The sequence below is a fragment of the Syngnathus acus genome, chromosome 13 (assembly GCF_901709675.1).
Source record: "Syngnathus acus chromosome 13, fSynAcu1.2, whole genome shotgun sequence".
NCBI lineage: Eukaryota > Metazoa > Chordata > Actinopteri > Syngnathiformes > Syngnathidae > Syngnathus > Syngnathus acus.
In genome coordinates, this window is record NC_051098.1 from 13,505,363 (window position 1) to 13,526,976 (window position 21,614).

Consider the following 21,614-nt stretch of genomic DNA (forward strand, 5'->3'; position numbering starts at 1 on the left):
AGTCACGTAACCAACCTGACTGGTTCCTCCTGCATGTCCCAGATGAGAAATCTCCTGCCGTCTGTGTGAGCGTTCATCATGGATATTTCCGTGGCCTTTTTGCTGCTCGGGGTCCTGCTGGCTCTACTCTTGTTACTTCACAAGAAGAACAAGAGCGGCGAGAAGGGTGGTCTTCCTCCTGGCCCGCTTGCGTTGCCTCTCATAGGAAACCTGCCACAAATAGACAAACACGTTCCTTTTAAAAGCTTCCTTAAGGTGAGACACTTTGGCAACACCAAACTCAATTTTGAAAATACAGTAATCAATTAGCCTGATGCTAACAAACAATGCAAAACGGCATAATGCGGCAATGGATATTTGAAAACAAACGGTGGAGCAACACATGTAGACAGACAACATAATTGTCGCTGGTCTTTTTCCAGCTGAGTGAAAAATACGGCCCGGTGATGACAGTGCACCTGGGCAGGCAGCGCGCGGTGGTCCTGGTGGGTTACGAGACCGTCAAAGAGGCGCTGGTGGATCAGGCCGACGACTTCACCGGCAGAATGCAGTTGCCCTTTCTCGTCAAAGCCACCAAAGGCTACGGTGAGGGCTGCACTATAGGTTTAATTTCATCCCATGTGAGAAATAGTCTCAAAATATGAAATGTTGCTTTAGTTAGCGCCATCTTGGTGCCAAGGACGATTGAGCTGAGGGGAGGAGGATTAAGTTATTGCATTGTCCACTTGGAAAAGTGTTTTGCTGCCATCTTGTGGCATTTGTCAGCATTTACAAATAGCTTCATGATAAATGTAAACAAAAGATTTCTAAAGGGAAATAAGGGCTTGAAACAAGTCAAATGTTTTTACCTCAAAACAGCCTGATAAAAAAACCTTTTTCCAATGGTTGTTTTTTTCTTTTGTCAGGTTTGGGCATCTCAAACGGCGAGCGTTGGCGTCAGCTGCGCCGTTTCACCCTGACCACACTCCGAGATTTCGGAATGGGTCGCAAAGGAATGGAGGAGTGGATCCAAGAGGAGAGCCAACACATGAGGGCAAACATTGAGACTCAAAAAGGTACCTTTGGAGCTCCACTCTGTGAAAATCTGACTGCGTGGTTCTCCATCTGGAATAAAAAAACAAAACAAATGCATTCCTTGCATACTACAGAGAGTTTGTTTGCCTCTGACGATGTCATCAGCGTGTGAAGTCCATGTTGTTGCATTTCCCTCAGTGCCTTATTTTATTTGCCCTCTGCAGCTGCACCCTTTGACCCTTCATTCCTGCTGAGCTGCAGTGTGTCCAATGTGATTTGCTGCCTGGTGTTTGGCCAACGCTTCGACTACGAGGACGATGACTTCCTGCGGCTGTTGGCCATCATTTCGGAAATGGTGCAGTTTTTGGCCAGCCCTCGTGGGCAGGTGGGTGAGACTATCATATCCCCTGGGAAAAAAAACACACAGATTTATTTTAAAATCTCCCCCGAAAGCTTGATATCATTTTTTTTTTGGTGTACTTAGTGTTAAATATTTAAACGACCGTCTCCTTCCACAGATGTACAACGTTTTCCCATGGCTGACCGAGCACCTTCCCGGTCGACAGCACAAGGTATTTGGCCACATGGAGGTGATAAGATCTTTTATCAAGAAGAAGATCCAGCAGCACCAAGACTCCCTCGAGCCCTCCGCGCCGCCTCGAGACTACATCGACTGCTTCCTCAACCGCATCCAACAGGTCAGAAAGAACAGAAAGGACCGAATACAACAAATGGGCTTCTGACTAAATGTATTCCCGCAGGAGAAGGACAACGAGTCCACAGAGTTCTTCTACGAGAACCTGGTGGCCACAGTCATGAATCTCTTCTTGGCGGGAACCGAAACCACGGGCTCCACCATGCGATATGCGCTCAGCGTGCTCATCAAAAATCCAGAAATACAAGGTTCAGGCTCCCGCAAAGACAACGAAACCCCAAAAATATGATCTGTAAAAAAAGTTGGGACACTTGTTGGTTCTTGAAGGAGTTTGACCTTTAGACTGCTTTCTTTGATGACAAGTTTGAAATGACTTTTGAGGGTAACGAGAAGTTCTCTTACCTGTCATCATGAGCTTGAGATTTTCTGGTGCGTCTAAAAATAGCAAGGAAAATGGACACAGATTAGACTGACACTAGAAATTGTGTTTGTTATTTTTTGTATTGCCCTGCACAGAGAAAATGCAGCAGGAGATCGACGACATCATTGGCCGAGAGCGCTGCGTCTACATGGAGGACAGGAAGTCCATGCCCTTCACGGACGCCGTCATCCACGAGGTGCAGCGCTTTCTGGACATCGTCCCGTTCAGCTTGCCGCACTACACGCTGTGGGACGTCTCCTTCCGAGGTTACACCATTCCCAAGGTAGTCCTCGCCGCGCAGTCCACAATCCCCAAGTTGGGTTCCGGTTGTTTGGATGTCTGTCGGGTCGTCAACAGAACACCATCATCGTGCCACTGTTGCACTCTGTGCTGAAAGACCAGACGCAGTGGGCCGAGCCCCAGTCCTTCAATCCGCAACACTTCCTGGACCGCAACGGCAACTTTAAGAAGAACCCGGCGTTTATGCCCTTTTCAGCTGGTATGTGTGTGGTTCGAGGTGTCAGATTATTATTTTTTAAATGTTGTTACCACATGTCTTTCCAGGAAAACGAGCTTGCGTGGGGGAGTCTCTGGCTCGCATGGAACTGTTCATCTTCCTGGTGTCCCTGCTGCAACATTTTAGCTTCTCCTGCCCGGGCGGTCCAGACAGCCTGGACCTGACCCCGGAGTACAGCAGCTTCGCCAACACACCGCGACGACACCAGATCATCGCCACGCCGCGCTGAGATCTACGCCGGCCGGGCGCATCCTTAACCAGCCAATAAGAGATATCGCTAGTCATCTTTATCACAATTGTCAAATTTGTTGGGTCCGTAGAGAAATCTTTCGTCATGATCCTGACGTGTGTAGACTTATTATAGGAATGCAAAATGAGTCTATTTTTAAGGAAAGAAAGTTGGAATCTCACAAGTAATGAACGTGACTTGGAAATGTCATGCTACAAACAAAATGGCAGCACATCTATTGAGAAATCTGCTTTTATAAAGATGATAATGTTTACTTTGAAAACTATATATATGCATACTATGTAACTATACAAATAATTTTCAAAACTACAGCTTGGTGTCGTAAGCGTTACCGGACCGAACCGCCACTCCCACACAAAATGTCTGCTGGTTATTGGCTAAATGTTGGGCAGGTGATATTTGTGCTTCGCGGGCTTCTTGACATCCGGCGCCGGCGACATGTTGCTGTTGGTTAACTGGGGCAAGTATTGAGCCTAGAAACACACAAAGAGAAATGAGGTCATCGGAAGTTGGATTTTGGTGTTCCCCGGACTGAAACATTTTGAGAAGCCTTGGTCTATTTCCGCGAGTCTCACTCCTGTCTGTCTGCGACGGGCGCCTTTGTCATGGCGTCTCGGGGGCCGTTGTTCGGCGTCGCGGGGCCAGCCGGCGCCGCCTTCCTCGTGGATGTAAGGTAGCGCCAGCAGTTCCTCGCACGACAGCCTGAGCGAGGGATCCATCACCGCGCACGCCTACGCACAAAGACTAATACATAGAACGGTGTGGTACAGGAATCGGTATCAAGGAAGTACATTGAAAGGTTTGTCGGGTTCAGACAAAATTGTCCAAATGTGAGTGTGTGTGACCAGTCCAGGGAGTGTGGAAAATGTGGACATACCTTCATGACTTGAAGAGCCAGGGGTGACGCGCCAGAGAATCGCTTTTCCAGAGTTTCCTATTCATAAGAAGAATGATAACATCGGCGCTCCTTAAAACAAAGCTTCGGCGCAGACGTGACTCGTACCGTGGTGTCAGGTTCGGGAATACTGACTCCGCTGAAGAAAACGTTGGACCGGAACACCTGCTGGTGTCGAGGGATGAGGTCCCCTGCGACCAAGGTCGTAAAGGTCATTTCGCGGCCTCACGCGCGGAATCTTGGCGGCGTACCGAGAGTTCTGCGGATGAGGTAGAGCTGGTCCACGTCGGACTTCCCCGGCCAGAGCGGATTCCCGCTCAGCAGCTCGGCGAAGACGCAGCCCACCGCCCACACGTCCACGGGGGGGCCGTACTGAGTGTCCCCCACCAGTAGCTCAGGGGCCCGGTACCAGCGGGTCGCCACGTAGTCCGTGTAGTCGTCCTCTGGGCCCGCTGAGCGCACAAGACCACGGAAGACACATAAAAGCAAATTCCTGACAACGATTGTGAGGTCTTCTCAAATTTTTGGGACAGATGTGATCTTGGAAAAAAAGAATAGCGTGATTGGGAGGTCGTTTTCAAACGCCTGCTTTGACGGGCCACGTGAGCTTATGTTCATGGTGAGCACTAAATAAGACAAGATTGTGGAGGGATTACAAGGCCTCCCGAGCGTGACAGCACATATGGAAACCCAACACGGGACGGCTCGCCGGGTCGCGCTAATTGACTCGGGGCGAGGCATTGAAAGCGAGGAGGCGGTGCTGAATAAGTCATGAGAGTCGGTAAATGCACGCACACCCGCGCACACACGCAATGGACCCACTGAGAATGCGAGCGAAGCCAAAGTCGCACAACTTGATGACGCCGGCCTTGGTGATGAGGATGTTCTCGGGCTTGACGTCGCGGTGGATGCACTGCAACACAAACACGAGGCACGGCTCACGTTAGCGCCGACACTCAACACCGCGCAACGTACACACTGCGCTTTTTATACACACACTGGCCAATGACCTGAGCTGGGGTCACATGACTTGAGTAAGACTTAAATTGCTCTATGTGACGACTCCCATCTTTGCTCATAAGAAGTTCAATTTAAATTGTGTCTGGGGGTGGTAGGGTAACAAAAAAAATCATAACGCATATCATAAGGTATTTCGTAGATTTTACTGACGTTGTGCTTGTGGCAGAAGTTGACGGCTTGTAGCGTCTGCCAGACGATGCTCTTCAGCTGGGCCTCTGGAACACTGTGGAAGGAGAGCACAAGGAATGTTGACGCCCAACTTTTATTCAGCATCGACATGGAACAAAATTTGACTGATGCCTGATATGGAAATATTGATAGAGTATATCCAATGCCGCTGTCATGGTAACCCTCAGCCCATCCCTACGAGCGGCTACGATTTCTGCCGCGTGGCCTCGTGGAGGAAAAAAAGGTCAGGCCGCCTGAAGCAGCTGACCGTTGGGTGACGTCAGTTTACGTCAACGGGTTTCCGTGCACACTCGAGTGTAGGTTGCAAACGATGAGACAACCAATGACCTTCGTGACGTAGCGGCGGCCAGACTTTTGACTTTAAAGGCTTTCGGGCTGGGGCGAAATAATTTTAACTAAATCCTAAAAAAAAAAATGTGCTCATTGCTCACCCGCGAGGGTGTTTTTCCAGCTCGTTGAGGACCGTCTGCTCACAGAACTCAAAGACCAAGTGGAGGCGTCGTTTCCTGCGGAACACCTCCAGCAGGTTGACCAGGTTGATGTGTTTCAGCTGCTGCAGGACAAGCAGAGGACGCAGCGTCAAGCAAGGCGGACTGTGTAAGGTCAACCACCAGGTCATTCGCTCACCTTCAGCATGCGAATTTCCCTCAGCGCAATTTTCTTGATCATGGGATCGTCTTCGGATTCCACAAACTTCTTGATGGCCACAATTTGGTCGGTGTCTCTGTTTCTGCACTTGAACACCACGCCGTAAGAGCCTTCTCCGATTTTGGCCAGTTTCTCGTATTTCTCCATTGGGCAGTGACTGAGGGAGGAAAAAGGTGATTAAAATGTTGGCATACTTCATCTCGGTGCATTGATAAGAGAGCAGAAAATTGAAATCTTGAAATTCCCTCCAATTTTTAAACAAAATTAAAATATTGTTTGTCATTAAATGCCTGTTTTGGAAACTAACAATATTACATGAGGTTGGTTCCCGTGTCAATTTTTTTTTTTTACATACTTTTCATGGATTGCAACTGGTCCAAAGTCATCAGTAAGACTTGCCGTGAACAGAACGGAGCTGAAGTTGGAAATAACAGACACATATAATGGCCGATATAGAACGGACAAGGTTTAAATGTGCACTCACCATGGACGGACGACTCAGCGGTGAGATGTGCGCGGCTGTCACTATCTGCACCGTCCGCTTCTCGACGTCCTTCAGACACTTGAATAAGTTTTCTTCGTCTCCGTCAATGCAGACACTAAAAAAAAAAAAAAGTGACAAACAGTTTGGAGAGGGGGGGGGGGGGGGGTGCTTCCTAGAAACAACGCAGAATGCGCGACAAGAGGCGTAACGCTACCATTCATGTCGTTGTTTGCGTGGTAACCATGGAGACAGACGGCAGACTGACGGAGCTTCGAAAACATCGTTTTGCGAGTATTAGTCGCTGTTGCTGTTTGTTTTTAGCGTGAAATACGACTCGTTATGAAAACAAATTTTGAACACGGGGTTATTAAAAAACTGCAGAATATGTGAGCAAATCCAGAATTGGAGGACAACTTAGACAACACATTTTGAACATAACATTAATTATCTGTTTTGACTTTTTTTTTTTAACTATCATTTAATTTGATCCGTCCAGCCAGAGAAACATAAACGACTCGTGCTAAATCCGGCACAGCAAAACAGGAGGTGCTAACCCTAAACCTTTCTTCCACTAGGGGGCAGCATATGACCACACACGTACACAAAGACGTAACAAAAACAACGGATTAAATCTAACAAGTATATAGCCTACACATAACTAATATATGTGTTAAACCAACATATAATAATAATAATAATCTTATTATTATTAAACCAACATATATATATTATTTTAATATTTTTAATGAGAAGAACAGAACATTTCAGCAATTTTCCACATTTGAATCATGTGCAACTGATAATTAAGTACTTTTAGTGAGTTGTCCTCACTGTAAAAATTGATAGGCATTATTGTGTGGATGTCCTAAATGTTATCGATCGATTTATTTGTTTTCTAATAAGACAGTTAAGAAGACTTAATTATACCGAACAATATTATATCATTATATCAACATTAGATCTAAAATTATATCATCACACATGGTTTCGATGGGACGGACAGGCAGTCATTTGTTTACTGGCACGCATCATCTGTTGACTCAGTGGAAATGTGTGTCTGAGCTTTGTCTTTCAGTTTGTGTTACAGTGGATGTTTTAGGGGATTTTGTCTCGCCTACCTCGCCGCTAAAGATCCCCTTTCAGTGTCGGCCTCCGATGAATGGCTCATTCTTTAACAGTGGCGAGATGACAAGTGACACTCATGGGAAAAGGCAGCTAGCCCAGACCGGTCTTGCCTCCGCAAAGTGCCACATCAAACAGTGGCGGAGGCCCAGGCGGTCACAGCATGTCCTTCAAAGTCGATTGAGTTGCTCTGCTTCCGTGATGAATCACTTTATGAAATGCTCACTGGTTACTTTTATGGGTCATTTACAACTCAAATGGATAAAAGTGGCTTGTTTCTTCGACTGGTAGGCGGAAAACCTACGTCAAAGTCAAAACCAATAGAAGATGATGAAGCAGTATCATCGCTCCAGAAAGCTCCAGCTCTTAGATCGGGGCCTTTAAGCTCTCCGGCCTGGCAGACGTTGAACTTTCACAGGCATGGGCTAAATGTGGTGGTCAGTCGCTGTGACGCCGGCACTGTGCACAGCTTGTTGACATGTCAGTCATGAGGCTGACCCACAGACAAACCTGGTGTGGTGTGGGCAGCCGATGCCGACGCGAATGCCAAGCATTCATTAAAAAGTCTTCAATGTGCACTAGAAGGCAGCAGACAGCAGAGCAGATGTTTCACGCTGCAACAGTTAGCCTCATTTCCTGGGCGGAGAGCTCTGCGCTCGATTAGACGAGGAACCAGAAAAGGCTTCGCGAGTGAGAGGAGGCGGAGGGTGGGGTGAAAAGTTAGCTGAGCTAAGATCCTACAAATCACTTTGTCACAGGCAAGTTGTGACAGAGGCAGAAAGTTGTTACCCCCCCCCCCCCCTTTTCGTAAAAAAGAAAAAAGAGGCGTGTTGAGGGAGCCGTGTCACGGGGGAGGCGGAGATGCAACAAAACGGAGGTGAAAGCCAAACGCATGGATAGACGGAGGACACGCACGGACGCCCCCCCATACCCCCAGTGGTGCTGCTGAGTCTGGAGGAGAAGGTGTGTCAAAGTTCGGGGAACGAGCGTTTTTTCAGCCACTGCCACGGAGGATGTACGTGAAGCTGCGGCCAGGTCACATGTTTGTTGCTCAAAAAAGGGAGAAGATCCGTGGTGACTTCCATGCCAGCTTGTGAGTGACTTTTAAAACAAACCAGCTCGTCCGAGCGGCCATTTCTGGGCTCCCTATTTCGGTCATCAGAGTCCCCGGGTTGTGTTGAAGAGCAGAGGAAGTGGTGTTTTCTTTTTTTTTTCTTTTTTTTTGCTTGGCTGAGTGTTTTTGAAAAGAACATGTGAAGAGAAACTGCCTGGCGAGCCTGACGACGCTGAAACGACACATGGAGGGAGGGCGGCCGTCCGCAAGGAGAAGGTCCGAGTAGAGGTTACGTGCGGAGGTTATCCAAATATTGGAGTCTGCTTGTGGGTGAGTGCGAGGCTTTTGACAGCTCACGCGTCATTGTGCTACCAGCGGCCTTGCTGAGTCAGGGGCTTCCAGCAGCCCGCCCTTCAGAAGACCCAAATGTTAGGAGCCATTCACAGTCCAGAACCTCCGAGACTCTCCACACTGCTTTAATTGTTCTCCCCCCACCCACTTGAGGGTAAACACCTTGCGTCAGCCGCCCCGTTCCACCTGTGAATCACTTCATCCGAGGTCTCCAGGCCCGCCGGGAGGGAAGCGCGGAGGCGGGACTCGGCCGAGGCACATCTCCAGCGGCGCGCCATGAAGCTGGCCCTCCTGATCGCGGTGGCCGTCTACACGGTGGCCCGAGGGAGCAGCATGTCCACGTGCAAGACTCTGGATTTGGAGATGGTGAAGAAGAAGCGCATCGAGGCCATCAGGAGTCAGATCCTCAGCAAGTTGCGTCTACCCAAGGAGCCCGAGGAGGACCAGGAGGGGGACGAGGAGGAGATCCCCTCCACGCTGATGTCGCTCTACAACAGCACCAAGGAGATGCTGAGGGAGCAGCAGGCCCAGGGCCAGACCAACATCTCCACGGAGCAAGAGGAGGAGGAGTACTTTGCCAAGGTGCTCCACAAGTTTAACATGACCAGTGAGTACAACCTTCCTCTTGGTCTTCATCAAAGACGACTGACGGACAAAGGTTTCGGGACGAGGGATTCGCTTGGCTAAAGTTTCCGAATGACTTGACTTTGACTTGGTGGTCATGAAATTCGAATTAGCTTCAACCACATGACTTTACAAGTGACCATTTATCTCAAAATTTACTTTTGCACCTTGTTTTGCTTACAAAAGAAAATTTGCTCTATATAGCGCCCTCTAAAATATCTCACTTAATCAGGACATAAATTTGATTTAAAACCGTCCATTTTAAATTATTTTGTGCTCGCGTAATGAAGAATTGAGTTTTTGCCTCATCCTGCCAGATAGCTAACAAAAAAAACAATTTTGGGTGTAATTTTTTTTTTTTAACTCCACACACGTGCCTAGGGAAGTTAAAAATCTTGTCTTATCAATGTTCAAAAATGTGCTAAATCTATCAAATGATTCCAAGTGTCATCATGGAGCATCTGGTCGAATATTCGCATTTCAACGCAAGCACCTCATGTGAGATGGCGACGATTCAAGCGCAATTTGGCCCGTAAAGGATCTTCTGATCTCCACCCAACATGATGACACGCTCTACATGTTAGCACCACCAAGCATCTGGCCTCGCAATCTTTGACCATAAACACATCTTCCTTTGTTTGTATGCGTCATGGCGCGTCCACTTTTGCCTCCCTTCTCCACCACTTCAAACGAAAACCTCCATCCAGAAGGAAAACAAAGGCGCTTTTAAAAAATGAGCTCTTTTTTTTTTTTTTTTTTTTCGAGCAAGGGCTCGAATGGAAAAGAGCAGAGTGGGGAAATGAAGACATGACGTGCACTCTTTCACCCGGCTTCATTCCCCCTTTCATTTTCTCCTGAGGGATTTTGGGTTTCCTGTAACTCGAGCGTCAGGTTCTCCCTCGCATATCCTGTCACTTGCTCTCCATCACGGCTTTTTATGGACTCTTTCCATGATTGTCATTCACCAAAGACGTTTCATAATTGGTGAGGACGAAGGAAAGAAAGTACAGATAACTACTACTTGACTTCTCGGCCCTCAACCTTCCGGGTCATTCCTCCTCCTCGCCGGGCTTCCTGAGCGGGCTATCAGCGCGCTCGCACGTTGGCGAGCGTGACGGGCTAGCTTGGCAGGAAGGAAGGCGGGCTGATGGCCGCAGAGATCTCAAGGGTGACTCAGGTCCGGTGCCCGTGGAGAGCGGAATGCCAGAGAACAAGCCTCGGCCCGGCTTCCTTTTCAAACAAACCCTTTTGGTTCTCGTTGGCTCGCGCTTGACCCCGGTCAGCCGCATGAGAGGACGTGAGGAGGAATATTTTGTAATTGTTAAAAGAAAAAAAAAACACGGGCGTGGGACACCAGCTAACGTCTCTCTGTTCTTTTCATCAACTCTCCCTTTTTTTCAATTTTTTTTTTTTTTTTACTGGATGACTAACACTTTCCACACACACCATTCTCAGGGATGCGAATTTCAGGATGTAATCGTTTTAGTTTGTGTTTCAACACGGGGAGGGCGTGGGACTCAGATCAAGTCGGATTTGGCAAAACGTCCACTTTGACTTGGTTTTTATGAGACTACACAAATAAGGATTTTCTAAAGCTAGTATTTTATCAAGCCAAGCAAATTCATGATCCTGCGAGTTGTGGTGTGAAAATGAATGTCGGCAATCAAGAAGCGACAGGACTGAAAAACAAGGAAGCCGGCAGAAATGAAAACAAAACGCGTCCTACCCAAAATGCAAAAGATACTTAGCCATTACTTTAATTTGAGAACTCACCTCTCGCTCGCGGCGTCGACGAAGTCCGCTTTCATTTCATTTCCAGGATGTTTTCAACGGCCCTTCCTTTTTTTTTTTAGTTCAGGATTCTTCTGTAAAAAAAAAAATATATATATTATCCTTCTAGTCCTAGTCCAAAGATACATCCCAGTTGTTACTAAGTTCATTAAACATTGTTTTTATTAGATTACAAAAACAGTGTAGGTATTAATACATTTAAAAAAGGTATGTTTGCGCCGTAGTGGGCGTGAACACAAGGAAATTGCAAAAGATGAGAAGAAACTAATTATTTTTTTGGCATAGATATCATACTATGTGATGTCTGGGAGTGAATTGGGGAGCAGGGGGTGAGGTGATGGGTGAGGGTTGAGCCGCCTGCTGGAATCTATTTCTTTCCACTGGTAATTACAGAGCTGCATGCCTGCCTGTCACAACAGCTGTCCCTCGGCTTACCTGCGGATCAGTGCTCACAACCTCCCATACCCAAGCACCTGTGTGCGTGTGTGTGCATGTGTTTGTTAGGTTTTTTTTTTTTGGCGGATGGCACATATGTGTAAGTAAGAGAGAGTAGTGCATAACAAATCATGTGACGGGAGAAGTTCAATCAAAGGTCTGATTTGTTAATTAAAAAGTAGAAGTGAAGACCGGACCGCAGTCCTCTGAGTAGAAGTGACTTCACTTCCTGTTTCACTTCACTTCTCTAACCCTTGGCACATTTATCTCACTTGACTCAATTATCGCTCGCTTTCTCCTCTGGCAAGGGCGGCGCCTGCCAAAATGTCATCTGGTTTCCCCTCACGAGCCGTCGGTTTCTTTCGGGCCTTCTGGACTCGCGTGTTCGTGTCAGAGCGCCAGCGCAAATTCTGGTAAAAAGTCTTGCACAAGACGTGGACCTGCGATCGTGGTACGGCTCCTATCCAAGTCCGGAAAGTATGCGTGAAACGAGGAGAGGAGAGAATCATAGCTTTGGCATTCGCGAGCAAAATAGAGGATTCGGGGCGCGGGCCAAGACCGAGCAGCATCGATAAACATTCCAACCCCCCCACCCCCGTTCCCACCCACCTTTGCAACCCTCCTTTACTTCACTACTAATCCCACGTACATTCTTCTTCTTCTGCCTTCCAGAGTCACCCATTTAGGCTTAGTGTCATCCTTTCAAATTTATGGCAACCTTTTTTTTCACTGCAGGAAAAATGGGCAAAAGAGGGAGGCGCACAATTCAAGATGAAGTAGGTCATCACTGGTAAAATTATTAAAAAAAATAATAATAATCTTAGCATTTATTTATTTATTTTTAAATAATCTTAGCATTTACCAAGTCAAATTTTGTTTACATGAAATTTAAAAAAACATATAGGTGACTGCAAATTTTGGACACCCCTGATTTATTGTACGGTTCTGTATTACGTCGGCCTCTGAGGGGAAGCAGGGAGGAATGGGGGTCGCCCCCCCCAACCCCCAAAAAAATAAAAGTATGAAAACAAATCCCTTTTTCTTTCCGCTCAACATTGTGGAATCGATTCCTATTTGGCTGCCATTACGCTCGGCAAGCGTGCACTTATTCAATTTTGCTAATGTGTGTGCGCAGCTGGGAAAGACATTGGCGATGAAAAAACAGTTATGTTATGTAATGCGCACATTTGAACCCTTCGGTGAACATCATAAGGTAAACACATGAATCTTTACGACGGGGCAGATGAATATAGCCGTGTTACTTGAACCCATTGTTACTGGACTTCACGTTGATCGGGGATCGTACACCGTAATTAAAGGGACCGTTTTTTTCTTTTCAATCCGGCAGCAAATAACTACTCAGAGACCACCAAGAACTTCAAAAACGTCTCGCTACCGTTCAACATCTCGGATATTCGGAAAAGCGTGGGAGACGGTCGCCTGCTGACCACGGCCGAGCTGCGGATGCTCATCAAGCAGCCCACCATACCCAGCGAGGAACGAGTGGAGCTGTACCGTGGCGTGGGCCCGGCGGCCCGATACCTGGGGTCCCGCTTCATCACCAACCAGTGGAAGGACAAGTGGCTCTCGTTTGATGTCACCGAGACTTTACAGGACTGGCTCCAAGGCAAAGGTCAGTTTGAGACACGGCTTGACTCGATTGGCCAATTTTAGGGCAAATTTGGATCTGAATGTTTGTCTCGGCAGAGGACGCGCAGGGATTCGAACTTCGTCTCTTCTGCGAATGCAGCCAGAGGAGCCCCGACGCCACTTTTAGCTTTTCCATCTCGGGGATCGACGCCGACCGAAGCGACGTCGCAGCGTTAAAGCAGAAGACCCAGCAGCCGCCCTTCATCTTGACCATGTCTATCCCACAAAGCGTCAGCGGCCATCTTAACTCGCGGAAAAGACGCTCGACGGACACGCGAGACACCTGCTCGGCGTAAGTTGTTCTATAGAGTTTAAAAAAAAAAGTTGCGAAATCAAATCTTACAATAAGCCTTTGTTTCTAATACAGTCAGACCGAAACTTGCTGCGTGAGGAGCCTCTACATCGACTTCAGGAAAGACTTGGGCTGGAAGTGGATCCACCGGCCGACCGGTTACCACGCCAACTACTGCATGGGATCCTGCACCTACATCTGGAACGCTGAGAACAAATACTCACAGGTAGGAAGCGACGGCAGAAGCTGTTCCCTCGTGATTGCTCATCTCTCTGCGAATGAAAACGCCGGCAATTAGAGACCTCTACGAGTTTTAAAAAAAAGAATTCGGCTGAACGGCGCTGTAGAAATCAATTTCCCTTGCCATCAGATTCTGGCCCTGTACAAGCACCACAACCCGGGAGCGTCGGCCCAGCCGTGCTGCGTCCCCCAGGCGCTGGAGCCCCTTCCGATTCTCTACTACGTCGGCAGGCAACACAAGGTCAGTCCGCGCGACGCTTTTTAACGTAGCAGAACACCCTAGCGTTGTTCTTAACGGGTTCTTTTGGATTTTAGGTGGAGCAGCTTTCTAACATGATTGTCAAGTCCTGCAAGTGTAGCTAAAAAAATAAAAATAAAATGGCAAGACTTGGAAATGACACGGAAGAAGCTCACTTTAGGAACACTGATGGTGAAAAGGAGATACGAGCAGGAGCTCCGGTGGAAGTCAGCCATGTTGGAATCGCGGCGTGATTCGCCTTCCATTGATGTCATTACTGTGTATACTTTTTTTTTTTTAATTTATTTTGGGACGGACAAGTGTCACGTGGGCGACGCGGATGGGACGAGAGATGTTTGCCACCGAGGTCATGTAGCTGGAGGCATGGAAAACAGCTGCTGTTGTTCTTGGGGGTTTCCCGTTGCGGCAGGTGTGTTTACAAAGGACAGCAGGCACGGACGGCGCACGAGGGATGAGAGAAACTCCCTCCGACTGATTTTGACTTTGTTTTTCCGTCTGTTTAAAGTGTTTTCTGATATCTTTGGTCGCTTTCTATGAATGAATGTCAGCTTATGCAAATGAAGCTTTTTCCGTGCGGTCGCAAATAGACTTAAGTTGACGCCGTAGTTTCTATTACTGCCTTTGTCTTTTATCTGAAACTTTTTTTTTTTTGCACTATAGTCATCCCCCCCTTTACGAGACTGATTGTGAAAATTGTGAAGCGACCCCAAAAATTCAACTGCAAATACACCGCAACCTATCAATAACAAAACACCCGAATAGTAATTCTTTCAAATAAATGCCTTATAAAGGACTTTTTTTTCGTCAAGCAATAACGAGACCTCCCAAGTTGCGATGTATCACGTATTTCCTTTGACTCTATTACTATTTTTTTACTAGTCAGGGCTTTAGCGCCATCTAATGGCACTTAAGGGCGTTACAAAAAATGTGCCTTTCGGAAGTCCGAGGATGGGTTCCACATAAAAACAACAAAGAGGTATTTTAGGAATAAAGCAAAAAAAATGCTGCATATTTCAAGATTTTGTAAATATACAAAAAGAAATAAACACTGATTTTACAAGTGTACTTGTGTATGTGTTGAGCTACATTGTTGTTGTTTTTTACTCGCTGTGCATTTGGATTTCCAAAAGTGTGCGGATAACCCGGTTAATGCTAACATTCCTAGATGTGCAACGCCATTCTTGGCACCAAATCTTTGGACGCACGCCACGGCAAAAATGTTAACGTGTGTGCACCTCATTCCTAATGGGGCCCCACCTATGCGCCTAAAATGATTGAGGATTACCGGCAGCCCACGAGGCGGGATTGGGAATGACGAGCGCAGGTCCGGACCCGTTGGTACGGCCCAGAATTCAGGGGCTGTGACTACATGGAAAATGAAACATGGGTGAAAAAAACAAAACAAACACTGAACCCGTTGACATTAATAACACCCCCCGAGGAACTTACATAATTTCGCGTGGCTAACAAGGTAACGACAATCTGTGCAGTCTTGTTTAAAAAGGAGCCTGAGTTGGCCAGAATTCTTCAGGAGCGGGCCAACGCTTTTGAGGACGATAAACAAATTAAAACTAAACAAGACGAGGTATGTTGCCAGCTTTTAACTGTTACCGCCCCCCGAGGTACATGATGTTCTGTGGTGCCTTGGCAGTGTAGATGTAATTGGTATGTTACAAGGACAAGAAGGCATCATTAACAAACCACAACAAGCAAAACAAGCAGTTTTTTTAAGGAGGCGGGGCTTCAGGGGGTGGGGGGGGGTAACGACAACATTGAAATTGTACCGCAGCTCTCCCATGCGATGACTAAGCGTGGCAACGTGAAGAGGATCACGTAAATCTGTCACGGTGTCAATGGAAAGCTCCCGGAGGGCAACGGAACACAAGTGGGCTCATCCTCGAAGGCATCGCTCATTTCTCAGAAGCCGTTTCCTGGATTTTGATGAGGGGTTGCTGAAAAACTGCTGACACCTAGCCTATTCCGCGCATGTGGAGAACATCAGGGGGGGACACTTAAATCTCAAGTGTTTCCACGTAATCCGAGTCAAGCAGGTGTTGTGTCACCGCTGGTGACTCGACGTGATGAACGAGTGAGGATACCCAAGCGAAGCGGCGTCGAGTCACTCCCGCTCGCGTGCAACCTTAGAAACACACTTTGATGTCTTGCTGCATACAGCTGCTTGCCAGTGGCTATTGATGCTACAGGTGGCTAACAAAAAAAAATAAAAAAAACGCGGCATCATTCATGTTGCCCAGAATGCTTTGAGCTTGCTTCAAAACAACACGATAATAATTCACTCAGCGAGTCGATTCCCAGATGGTCAGGAGAAGACTCTGAATGTTTGACGGAGAATTGCCAAACAATGTGTTGCTAATATTATGGCAGGTGCGTGTATTTTTATTTTTTTTTAGTTTATTGTCATTACCCTGATTGATGTAGCTCACACCTGCAGTTTACCTCTATCGGGGGTCTCATCGCATTTCTATTCTTTTGAGTTTTTTCGCAAACGTCTGTGGCCCAAAAAGCTTGGCAGCTCTTTGAAGGCACCATTGGGAGTTTTGAACCGTGGCGGCCGATGGGGGCAGAGAACTCCAATGAGGGTGAGATGGAACCCAAAGACCACACACGGATGCGCCCGGGAGACGCTTCGCATACGGGCTTAATGTTCCTGTCCGAGGATTTAGCTTGCCTTCATCATTATTGTCGGGGTAAAAACACAAGAAGGAGAAACTCTTCAAAGAGAAAGACGTACAAAGGGAAAGTATGCCTGAGTGCTTCTAAAACAAACTGCTCTGACTCACTCGGGGTGAGAGAGACATGTTCGCTAAAAAAGGGAAGGTACCAATTACATCTGGATCTTCACATCCTCCACTCTCAGAGGGCCCAAAGTGGGATCCGACTGAAGCCGTCCTCGGATGAGACTCGAAATGATTGATGATGATATATGGACACGAGTCTGGACTTGGTAGCGGCCCTACCGGTAACCGGGGCAACGGGCAAAACAATACAAAGAGAGAGAGAGAAGCATCTTTAAGACTTTAAGGACCGCATATCTGGAACAAATCCTCAGGTCCACTCTAGATCTTCGGTTGGAGATCATTTATCTTCCTTTTTTTATCTTAACCTGCATGTATGGATAGACAAAGATCATAAAAGACTTCTTTGACACCGATACTACTTTTATTTGATTTGGTGACATCTTGTGGGGATCTTAAAGTGTTTCACAAAGAGCACACAAAAAACACCAAGAGCAGAGTTTTGGAGCAAGTTGATGGTAGGTTCCAGGGAATAAAACTAATAAGCAAAACAAGACTCGGCAGGGGTTTACTTCACCACCACCCCCCACCCTCTCCTTCCTGCTAGCTTTGAATTCCCAAATCGACACCACATTCCTCCTTCCACTACACTTTGAAGCTGCATGTGCGTTTCTCGATGTTTAAATCCACCACCCCAAATTTTGCAACAAGCGGTGGGGATTCGGGACCCCCTGTTCCCCACCCTACCAGAGAAAGGGCGTAGGGGGACGTCACTATGAGTCATCAGCGCCATAATCCCGGGACGCGTTCTCCTCCGAGGTCGCGCATCAAGAGGTTCAGACGGGGAGGGGGAGTCGGTTAATTATAGAGGGTGGGGGTGTCAGGGTGTTGTCGTGGGCGTTGGAGGTCAAAGTACACGCACTGAGTCATCCTTCGACGCCCACTTCCTGCGATCGGGACGCCACAAGGGAAAATGAAGTTATTCCTCTTGGCGCTATTCCATCGCGGTCTAGATTAAAGTCGATGGTCATCTTCGAATCCGACAAATTCCATCGCGACTTAACGTTCGCTTCATAGGTGCGCAACGGAGCGACTCAAAATGCTACGTTAGCGCGACATTTTGCGAAGGCTGAATTTAGCATCACGCTAAATCCGTCCGGATGGATAACGGATGGATGAACTAAATCCGTTCTTGACCTTTTTGAGTTAATCAATCATTCAAAAGCAAACGTGTTCTTGTTCCAACATGAGCGATTTAGGGCAGCCGTCATAAATTTCAGATTTGGTGGTCGGCGCTGTGTATTTAGCTCATGACTGGCCCGGCCGCTCTTTGTGTTTTTTGAAGCCAAATGCGGCCCTGGAGACCAAAGCCTCGCCCATCCCCACTTTAAATCAAACATCTCTCTAAACGATGCGGTCAAGTTAATTCAAGATGATGTTTGGCGCAAGCCCGCCATTTGGCAGCCATCTTGGTAATGCCGCCGGGCAGCACTTTGGCGCTCGCTGTCTAAATAAACAAAGGGGGGGAGTGGCCACAGTTGAGTTTACACATCCAAAAGTGGTAATCTGATGAAAACGAGTCGACTTCATCTCCCGCAGATGTGAGAAGTCACCCAAATTCTTCATGACAAAAGACATGACCAAAAGACCTCAACAACAAACAGCTCATCTTTCCCACACGCTCGATGAGACGAGCGAGGAAACAATCACGTCGCATCTGACGAACACGTGTTCGACTCGTCTACCTGCTCTCTCATCTCCATTGCTGGCCACCCAAGAGCACAGGATGTGATCTAAGACAGCGCTGGAAGGAATCAAACTGACTGGAGATTAAGAAGAAAGAAAAAAGAAAAAAAAGAGAAGTATCTTTTAGGAGCGTCTGGGAGGCACCCAAAGCTCTATTAGTAGTTAATACTAACTGACAGGAAAGTCCAACAGTAACACAACAGGAAGAGGAAACCCCCCCCGCCTCCAACACACACACACACACACACACACACACACACACACACACACACAGCGCCGCCACATCCTGGACGGTTTGTCAGTGTGAAACTGGATATTTACAGTAGCTGCATTTGTGCCTTACAGCTGGCATACAAAACAAAAAAGATAACGTATTTGCCATGCTTAACTAGCCATGTCACACATCGGTTGCCATGACGACGACTTTTGACAGTTGGCAAATATTTTGGAAGCATTAGCGCTGATGTCAATTGGGGAACTTGGACTTTGGGGTGCCAGTCTGAGCTCAAGACTCACCTGAGTGTCAGCTAAATTATGGGGGGGAAAAAAATAAAAGTGTGATTTATAGACCCCAAAAAAATACAACCTAGTAGTCTTGTGAAGCCACACACCCTGACTCATCGTGATACGAGTGGTCCTCTCTGTGGGAAAGCTCAGACCATGCGTGCAATGCTCAAGGGCGCCGCGAGTAAAACAAACGCGCTGCAACAACACGGCGTGCGAAAAGGTCGACCGCAAGGGCAAGCGCCACCGTCGCTTTGAAGGGTAATCCCGAGGGATTCCCGCTCTAACCGGTTGCCCGTCTGGCACTTTGGTACGACTATGTGGTGTGGTGGCAAACAAACACCCAAGCGGCCTGTCTGACTCCAAGTGAGCTGTTTTGACAACCCCTCGCAAAAAACCCGCGGCTCCTTGGTGACGGATGCGAGAGTGTGAATTGAATTGGACGGGGAAAAAATAGAAGCTTCTTCTCATGTATGTTCCATTCTCATACATAGTTGCTTGAGTTTCTCATTTCCTGTTTGGGGTGTGCATCAGATGATGCGGTCCTCGCGTGCACATGAAAAGCTCGCGATGGCAACGAGACGGAGACGACGAGCGGCACGAGGTCTGTGAGAATGTGACTGGCCGGGAAGGAAGCGAGGAGGAGATGAGGGGGCGAAGAAAAAAAAAAATCCTGGGAGATGACATAGGCACACTAAAAAGTAAATGTAAAATAAAAAAGGATTGGAAATATAAAGTGGTTGATTATGCTAATAACCACAAGCGCGGGCTTGGAACTGATCTCATTTGGCAGGATTGTTTTCCATCTTAATTTAATTTATAAGGAATCTGGGCCGCTTTCACTTCCCTGGGCAATTACTTTTTATTTGCTTTAATTATCTGCCATTTTCTACCTTTCGTTATAACAAGGCCACTCTGTGACAGAGGTGACTGACTCACGTGTGTGTTTATTTTAGAACCTAAGATTTTTGTAAACTTGAATAAAATGTAGTCCCGGTACCTTTCTTGACTCCATACGAACCGTAGCATGACTTTAATTTTTTTTTTTGTAATAATAACCGTGTTATTTGCTGTACTGTTTATAAAACTATATATTGAAATTGGTCATCTACTTTTATCGCCTCCTCCATCTTTAATTAGCCATTTTATTACTTACAACATTCGCCCGTAAAAACTTGGAGCGAAATAAAATTATGCTTTCTTTAACTGGCTTTAAAAAACAGATTTAAATGTGGAAAGGTTATTAAAAAAAAACGGGCAGCAGCAGACTTCTCGGGGCAGGTAATGCGCCACATTTCTTTTTCCTCTTACATGAAATTTCCGTGCTGTGCCCCCCCCCCCGGCTCAGCGTGCAATGTGTCACCTCAGGATGTTGATTTACTGATCAACAGGAGGTTGGCCGCATGGATTCATTTATGACTCAAAGGGGACCTAAAAATGCAGACTTCTGCAGGAACCCAACGTCTGCGATAGAGGAGGAAATAGCACACGGGGAAGACGATAAACCCTCTTCCTAATTTATGTTAAATTTAGTTTCTAAAGTCCTGCCCACTGGAGGGGGGAGAAAAAAAACACATGGTTTACATTTCAAAGCTGAAGCTCTCACTGGTGACCTACTTGATCAGACGAGACTCAACAATAATACCCGACATAATTAAAATGTTAGCTGGCTATTCGGTTTATTATTTGGTAGCCATGGCGGTGAGATGGGATTTCCAGAAAAATTACTAATGAACTGCTCCTGAGTCAACATGCGTGTCTAGAACACTACAAAGGAAATGACACATTTCCCAAATTGTGAAAATATTAATCGCAAAACTTTCTTGAAGATCTAGTTTGCCGAAACGAAAAACGTCCACGGTTTATACAAGTGCCGCATATTTTGAATGTTTTAGTGAGAAAGTCAAAAAAACAAGACGGGTAACACACGCAAGTGTTGATAACGGCTGTTGCATGGTGTTTTTAAGATTGCGTAACCGGCGATAAGATAAGTCGGGATCGCTAAAGTATGTAAACTTTGGGGAAATTCATCTTATCTTTCAGCTCAGAAGAGGAAGCCGCTGAAAAATCGCCCCGGGGGATTGAAGAGAAAACACGATTGGGCTGCGGTCTTAAATAGCGCCGAGGTCCGCGTCAGGCCTATGTAACATATACCGCCTTCGATCCTTTAGGCCTCATCCTTCGCTGGCCGGTGGCCATGGAATGTCACTCACATTCCCGGCGACCTTCGCCTGTCTCCGTGTTCGCTGGCTCGCTTTATGTTTGTTTAACTTTTTCAGGACCCCCCCAGAGGCTCCGCGCTGGAGAGGAGAGCGATCTTCCTCCTCCACTAACCCGGCTTGCCAAATTCCCTCCTACGGCGTCTCTCCCACTCACCGTCTGCGTTTACTCTTGCGTAGGGCGGGCGCTCACGTCAGCTCCTGTCCCACCTTCGTCTATTTATATATACACGCGAGTAAAATAGACAGGAGCCCTGTTATACTGTCTTAAGTGGTGGGAAGTAACCACCTTGACTTTTTAGTATGATTTGTCCCGTGACCAAGGCATGAAACTCAATTTACCGGTTTGTAAAATCAATTTTTCCTCTTGAAATGAATGAAATGTAGAAATCATGAAACCTTAATTTAGTGGGAAAGAAAATAGTATCCAGTCCTCTCAGGACATCCCAGTCGCCAAAGTCTGATACTGTCGTTCCAG

The 21,614-nt window shown here is 47.0% G+C and overlaps 3 protein-coding genes across 8 annotated transcripts in view; 2 read left to right on the forward strand and 1 right to left on the reverse strand.

Annotated features, from left to right (window-relative positions):
- LOC119133096 (cytochrome P450 2F3-like) lies at positions 1 to 3,080 on the forward strand. The gene is made up of 9 exons (XM_037268773.1): positions 1 to 255; positions 423 to 585; positions 906 to 1,055; positions 1,239 to 1,399; positions 1,533 to 1,712; positions 1,776 to 1,917; positions 2,186 to 2,373; positions 2,448 to 2,589; positions 2,655 to 3,080. The coding sequence occupies exons 1-9, from the start codon at positions 79 to 81 to the stop codon at positions 2,834 to 2,836; spliced, it is 1,485 nt and encodes a 494-aa protein (XP_037124668.1). The 5' UTR covers positions 1 to 78; the 3' UTR covers positions 2,837 to 3,080.
- Positions 3,073 to 21,614, reverse strand: part of LOC119133099 (cyclin-dependent kinase-like 1) — a 22,360-nt gene continuing 3,818 nt past the window's right edge. For 4 of the 6 annotated variants that reach the window (XM_037268779.1, XM_037268778.1, XM_037268776.1 and 1 more), the window contains 12 exons: positions 13,637 to 13,684; positions 11,018 to 11,109; positions 6,094 to 6,208; positions 5,589 to 5,766; positions 5,393 to 5,514; positions 4,923 to 4,995; positions 4,575 to 4,665; positions 4,004 to 4,204; positions 3,861 to 3,943; positions 3,735 to 3,791; positions 3,433 to 3,588; positions 3,073 to 3,330 (listed from right to left, as the gene is read on the reverse strand). In XM_037268779.1, the coding sequence (XP_037124674.1) occupies positions 3,235 to 3,330; positions 3,433 to 3,588; positions 3,735 to 3,791; positions 3,861 to 3,943; positions 4,004 to 4,204; positions 4,575 to 4,665; positions 4,923 to 4,995; positions 5,393 to 5,514; positions 5,589 to 5,756 (1,047 nt within the window). In that variant the 5' untranslated portion in view covers positions 5,757 to 5,766; positions 6,094 to 6,208; positions 11,018 to 11,109; positions 13,637 to 13,684 and the 3' untranslated portion in view covers positions 3,073 to 3,234. Of the gene's footprint in view, positions 3,331 to 3,432; positions 3,589 to 3,734; positions 3,792 to 3,860; positions 3,944 to 4,003; positions 4,205 to 4,574; positions 4,666 to 4,922; positions 4,996 to 5,392; positions 5,515 to 5,588; positions 5,767 to 6,093; positions 6,209 to 7,211; positions 7,848 to 11,017; positions 11,110 to 13,636; positions 13,685 to 21,614 lie in introns of those variants that run through there. The other 2 variants (XM_037268782.1, XM_037268780.1) reach the window with 2 other exon arrangements.
- On the forward strand, positions 8,091 to 14,651 carry tgfb1a (transforming growth factor, beta 1a). Its single transcript, XM_037268775.1, has 6 exons — positions 8,091 to 9,227; positions 12,819 to 13,103; positions 13,178 to 13,412; positions 13,488 to 13,638; positions 13,783 to 13,893; positions 13,968 to 14,651. The coding sequence occupies exons 1-6, from the start codon at positions 8,897 to 8,899 to the stop codon at positions 14,013 to 14,015; spliced, it is 1,161 nt and encodes a 386-aa protein (XP_037124670.1). The 5' UTR covers positions 8,091 to 8,896; the 3' UTR covers positions 14,016 to 14,651.